This window comes from Phyllostomus hastatus, unplaced genomic scaffold, assembly GCF_019186645.2.
Source record: "Phyllostomus hastatus isolate PE091 unplaced genomic scaffold, TTU_PhHast_1.1 phas_scaffold_216, whole genome shotgun sequence".
In the NCBI taxonomy this organism is placed as follows: domain Eukaryota; kingdom Metazoa; phylum Chordata; class Mammalia; order Chiroptera; family Phyllostomidae; genus Phyllostomus; species Phyllostomus hastatus.
This window is the reverse complement of record NW_025334018.1, coordinates 9396514-9403032: the sequence shown is the minus strand read 5'-3', so window position 1 is coordinate 9403032 and position 6519 is coordinate 9396514. Positions and strand designations below refer to the sequence as shown.

General features: G+C 41.6%; 1 protein-coding gene across 2 annotated transcripts in view; it reads right to left on the bottom strand.

Moving 5' to 3' along the window:
- Window positions 1–581: 581 nt before the first annotated feature.
- The window catches only part of WARS2 (tryptophanyl tRNA synthetase 2, mitochondrial), a 76543-nt gene continuing 70605 nt past the window's right edge, over window positions 582–6519 (bottom strand). The window contains exons 5-7 of one of the 2 annotated variants that reach the window (XM_045816688.1): window positions 4626–4688; window positions 3414–3532; window positions 582–1630 (exon numbers count right to left, since the gene is read on the bottom strand). In XM_045816688.1, the coding sequence (XP_045672644.1) occupies window positions 1182–1630; window positions 3414–3532; window positions 4626–4688 (631 nt within the window). In that variant the 3' untranslated portion in view covers window positions 582–1181. The remainder of the gene's footprint in view (window positions 1631–3413; window positions 3533–4625; window positions 4689–6519) is intronic. The other variant, XM_045816689.1, reaches the window with a different exon arrangement.

Here is a 6519-nt window from a genome sequence, read left to right as displayed (position 1 = left end):
GAAGTGCCGAGAAGCTAGTTTCAGAGGGACCTGCTGTCACTCAGAGAGACCAAGGGGGAGGCGAGACGCACAGCTTCTGCTGCTGACCACTGTTGTGGTCTGGCAGGAGACACTCTGAAGGGCAGGTGCAGCAAGTATAGGAGTGAGAACTTGGGACTTGCCTCCTCCGGGACTTTGAGGAGCAAAGGAGACCAAGGTTGGCTGAAACCATAGTCAAAGCAGGCAGCTGTTGGTTGAGCTGCTGATATAAAGAGTATCAGTAGTTTCAGGTCTTATAAGAGCGTATTTCCAGGACACACCTTCCAAATAATCATGGTTGGAGGCTCCTGGAAGGGGTAAAGGTTTTGACCTTGGATTTGCTTCTCACTTCCCGAGTGATACTGTGCAAGTAGCGCAGTCCCGGAGACTCCCCCTCGTCAGTGTAAAATGGGAATTTTTCTCCCATGTATTTTACGGGGGTGAGGTGAAGCTGAGAGAGAAATGCAAGGAAGTACTTATTAGGAACATCATCTAGGAAGGGACTAGGCTCTTGCACCACAAATAAATCAAAGTGAAATAGTAGATTATATCCTGCATCTCTGAATTTAAAAAAAAAAAAAAGAACTTGCTGGAACAATCGGTGTAATCTCTTGGGAAGCAAGCAGGTTAAATCCATTAAAGCAGGCACTGCCTCAGTGACAAATGAACTATCATCATCAACTTATTTTTATGAGATCTGACTACAAATTGGTCCAATGGCATCCCAGGGGTTACAAGTCTAAGACCTCTGCATGTCACTGCAGCAGGGTTGGGACAGATAGTGTGACCACCGGTGACCACGTGTGCTCGAGAGACACACAACTGATACCCCCATTTGCCAAATCACTGATCGCCTCCATCACATCTGTGTACATGGATTCAGGCCGAGGAGTCTGCCTCCAAAATTGAGGATTCAGAAAGGTATAATATAACTTCTTGGTCTCTTTGTTTGTTTGTTTTCCGGCCACAGTGTTGTATTGATAGGATTTAGAACACTGCTCTGTTTGAAGGCTACAAAGCATTATTCATCGAATGAAGCCAAAATCAGGTACACCAAGTTCAATGTCCCCAAACTATGATTGTTCGCTCGCAAGGAAAGCTGCCTTTATCGGAGTGCCCAGGCCACTGAACAGAAAAGCCTTTTCGTCCTTAGTTGAAGCTCCCTACAGAAGCCCCACCAACTTCTTCACCTCCTGGCACACGGGATACGCTAATTCCTTGGCTTTTGCTGACCCAACTTGTAAAACCTTCTCTATGTGGTCCTTGTCCAACTTCAGTTTTTCAAGTTCGCTCTTAATTGGAGCAAATTTCTCAATCACAGCATCTGCCACCAACAGCTTGTAGCGAGCCGTGTCGATCCCGGCGCTCTGGCGGACCACTTCCTGCACCGGGAGCCCGCTCACTGCGGAGTGGATGGCGACCAGGTTGGACACGCCCGGCCGGCCGGCCGGGTCGTAGGTGACCTCCGAGGTGAAGTCCGTCACGGCCTTGCGGAATTTCTGCACTATCTCCTCTGGGCTGTCTGTTATTCTGACGGTGGCCAGTTTGTCTGGGTCTGATTTCGACATTTTGGCAGAAGGGTCTCGGAGGGATTTTACCTTCTTCATTGATGCTTAGGTGAAAACACCGACACACACGTCCCCAAAACAAAACAAAACAAAATGACAACATTAAAAAAAGTACTAGGAATGTCAGCGTCTAGATCTTTAAAAAAATCAATACCAAATGACTTTATTACTTTTGTCTGATGATATAAAAATTAAACTCTCACTGTGCAAAATTCAAGCAATTTATACAAGCGAGAAAGTAAATGTCATCTGAAATATGTAGCACTAATGTTAACATTTTGTAGATCATATTTTTATGCACTATGAGTGCACATGTACACGTAAAATGTATAATCTTATACAAATAAACTATATCAATCACGCTGCTTTTACTGTGCACACCTTGATAAAAGGGACTATTTCTTTCCTCTCCCTCTCTTTTCCTCTCTGTGCTTGCCTACTAGCTAATCACCCCCCACCCACAACCACTGCCCTTGCTGTCCCCAGACCAATTTTAATGATCTGTGTCAGTCCTTCCAAGGACTGACACTCAGAAGGTACACACTTATACAACCCTTACTCAGGATTACATAAGTGTGTGCAAACACACACACACTAGAGACGCTTGTTTATTGCTCTGATAGAATCAAGATGTTAAGCTGTGCTTCATAAACCAGTGGTAGTAATAACTGCCTCTTTTATGGCTAATATAGAAGCATATAAAGTTGAAATAGGTAAAATAATAATAGGCCAAAACACTGAAATGTTACTTATTGCTAAAAGAAGGTTGAATTTGGTGCATGGGGTGCCCTGAATTCATCTGTGGCAACTGTCGAAATAACTTTGAAATTTATATCTGCCTTATGTTTCTGAATTCGTACTGGGAACGTGTTCTATTCCTTTAAAATGCTATCAGCTTAATAAAGATGGACAGAGCTGAGGCTCCGTGATTCTGGCCCTGCCACAAGTTTACATAGCTACAAAAATGTCGGTAGAGATTTATAGCTTCTTTCCTCAAGAAGATTCCAAACTAGCACAGCCGGGCCAGCCGCAGCTGAGGTCTCGGATTCGGTAGGTGGACTTAACATTCCACCTTGGTTGTGCATTTTAAGAGTGCACAGTGTGAGGGTCCCCAGCACCTTCTGGTTTTACCTGGTTATGATCCAGCAGTCCGCAATGACATGGCTTTTGTCTTATTGTGGACAGGGAAGGCGAGGTGAACTGGTTCTGGAATCAGAGGAACTCAATGCAGGGCCCAGCCTTGCTACTAACTACACACAGGACTTGGACACACTGTTAGCCCTGCAAAGCCTTAGCTTCCTTATCCATCAAACAGGGACAGGTACCTGTTCTACCAAATGATTGATACTTTATATACATATAAAACATATATTTTTATATGTAAGTACATATTTTACATGTAAATATTTATATATGGTGAGTCATAGAATATACTTAAAAGTGATTATTTTTAGTTTTTAGTCTCTCCCATACTTTTCAAGCTTCTTTGATTATTTTATTCAGTTATCCAGTGAGGTCTGCTAGTCCTACATGGCAGAAAAAGATGGGGATCTAGTTACAAATCCTGAAGCCTGTCCATGAGAAAGCCAAGTAGAGTTCCAAGAAAGTTCCAAGCTTTGGCCTGTTATCCAATCCTTTCTTCAAAACATGCCCTGATTGCTAGACTTAACCAAGGTGATCACTCGTAAGTCATATACATGTCCAATCACTAAGTTGTGTACCTGGAGCTAATAAAATATAGCATGTCAACTATAACTAAAAAATGTTTTTAAACACTAAAGGATTAAAAAAAAGCTCCGATTTACCAAACAGATGTTTGTTACTCACTTAGAATGGACTTGGGCTCTGGGAAGAACTCCCCATACTTCTTGTTAAACCCTCGAGCGAGATCCTGAACCAGCTCCATGTGCTGCACTTGATCCTCCCCGACAGGAACGTGTGTGGACCTTTAATAAAAGACAGACAGAAAGCTCTGCAAGGCTCCTGCTTAGACGGAAACGGTATTGCAAGCAGCTGCATTTCCTGTGCCTACTTCACTGGTGGTGTTCGGCAAACGCTCTCCCACTACGGAGGGGCTGCGGAGACCCACGTCTTTATCTGTGTGTCAGACAAATGCCAGAGACGTTTGTCTGCTCCAGTTCTCTTTCCTCCATGGCAGAAGAATACAGCCATCAACACCAGAATGACAGGATCTCGCTGGGAGGGAGGAATGGTATCTTAAATAGCACGGGCTCGACGCATAATTGTATTCTAAAACCACGCCTCCTTCCCTCACCCACTCAGCACATGTCATCCTGGCTTTGACCAGATGCTTTGTACTTCAGAGCTTGTGCTCACACTGGAAAGACACTCCACCCAACTCCTCAAATCAAACATGGCAGACAGCTCTTTGGGCGAGAGTTTTCCTCCCCGTCACACAGGGTGTAACTCAAGATCTTTTTGAATTATGCTGTCAGTCCTGGCCGGGTAGTTCAGTTGGTGGGAGCGTCATCCCAATCTGCCAAGATTGCGGGTTCAATCCCTGGTCACAGCACATACAAGAATCAATTAATTAATCATAAATAAGTGGAAAGACAAATCAATGTCTTTCTCTTTCCAAAATAAATTTTTTTAAAGATTTTATTTATTTCTTTTTAGAGAGGGAAGGGAGGGAGAAAGAGAGAGAGAGAGAAACATCAATGTGCAGTTGCTGGGGGCTGTGGCCTGCAACCCAGGTATGTGCCCTGACTGGGAATCGAACCTGCGATGCTTTGGTTCGCAGCCCGAGCTCAATTCACTGAGCTACGCCAGCCAGGGCCCAAGATAAATTTTAAAAAAGGAAATATGCTCTTTTGTTTTCAAGTACACTGCAATCGCAGGACAATTAATATGCTGCAGGGGACTTAAACGAACAAAATCTACCAGTACAATGTAGAGGGATCTCAAAAACAGTGTCAAATGAAAAAAAGCAAGTTGCAGAAGAGAGTAATGTAAATCTTAAAGTACATGTGACAATTCTATACATTGTTTACCAATGCACATATAAGTTAAAGAACATACTGGGGGCTTTTCCACAAGTTCATGATCACAGCTGCCTCCAGAGAAGGAGGGGAAGGGATGAGCCTGAGGAAAGGAACAAAGGAGACTTGAATTATATCTGTAATATTTTACGTTATTATACAATGATGATGTGAGACTAAAATTATCAGAACACAGGGGAGAATGGGAAGGGTTTACAGGAACAAATTTAAAGGACACATGGACAAAAACTAGGGGGAGGGTGGTAATGGGAGGGAAGTGGGGGAGGTTGGGTGGGTGGGCTGGAATGGGAGTAAAAGGGAGAAAACTGTACTTGAACAACGATTAAAATTTAAAAAAAATTTAAAAAACAAAAAATTATCAGAATACAGGGACTTCATTTATAATTATTTTAATTCTATATGTAAAGTTTGCAATGTTGACTCCTGGAGAGCTATGTCAAACAAGGGAAGAATTAACCATTATGCAGAAGTCTTAATGGAGAAAACTCTATACTGAAAGGAGATGGGTGATTTTTATTTATCGATTTTAGAGAAAGAGAGAGAGAAAGGGTTGGGGCAGGGGAGAGAGAAACATTGATTTGTTGTTCCACTTATTTATGCATTCATTGGTTGATTCTTGTATGTGCCCTGACTGGGGATCAAACCTGCAACCTTGCCATATCAGGACAAAGCTCCAACCAACTGAGTTACAGGGCCAGGACAGGATTTTAACTCTTTAATGCTGGCTGGGAAGTTTACATTTGATAATACAGTTAATTAAATGCTGCAGTTTCTTGACCAAGGAAGTTTGACATCCCCCCTGTGAAAACAGCACCCTTAAAGTGAACTTGAGTATTTAAATAATTAAAAATTTTAAGAGAAAAACAGCTACAGCAAAGATAAGTTGCTAGAAAACTACGGTGCTTTGTTACAGAGAGGAGAACTTCCTCGCCCAGGGGTTAATTAATGATTCTTAAAAAACTGGTAAAGATCTCTGATTTTCCCCATGAACTGCTGTCCACAGGCCACTGGTCCATTGAACATATCCGTCTAGAACATGAGACAGTGAAGGCACTTCTGACTGGCGTGAAGACCAGCTATTTTAAGACAAGAAAATACTTGAGAACATTTTGAAAATTTTTGAAATATCCCTCATAAATTAAATCATTTTTATTTCTGCAAATACTTTCCAGTCCTTGTTATTGTCTCTATATAGTAAATGCATACTTTTATATAACTGCAGTTTTAATATGCATACCACATTTTATGTTAACATAAAAGGCATTTCCTATGTTTCTATGTGGTGTTCGTTAAGAGAATTTTAATAGACGCACAAGACTGTTCCTGAACTATAGTTACAGAATGATAAGGAACTTGCATTATTTTGTGCACAGGAAATTTTGATTAGAGTGAACAAAAAATGATCTTTTACAATAACTGAAAATTGTCTGGAGACAAATCTGGTGAATAAATGTTTCCCTACTTTCTGGTCAGAAACAAAGCATGACTGTCAACTAATGAAATTAATATTTGTTTGATAAAATAATTCTGAATATATTCCCAAAAGAAGAACTGATAAATGTTTTGAGTATCAGAATAAGGAATAGGTTTCAAAGCAAATCTGACATTTCTTTTGCATGAAAGTCAAATAGAATTCATTTTATTTATTTTATTTTCATTTTTAAAGATTTTATTAATTTATTTATTTTAGACAGAGGGCAAGGGAGGAAGAGAGAGGGAGAAAAACATCAACGTGTGGTTGCCTCTCGAGCACCCCCTACTGGGGACCTGGCCTGTAACCCAGGCATGTGCCCTGACTGGGAATTGAACTGGCGACCCTCTGGCTCACAGGCTGGCACTCAATCCTCCAAGCCACACCAGCCAGGGCTCATTTTATTTATTTAAAAAAAAATTCCTGAACATTACCTGTGTTT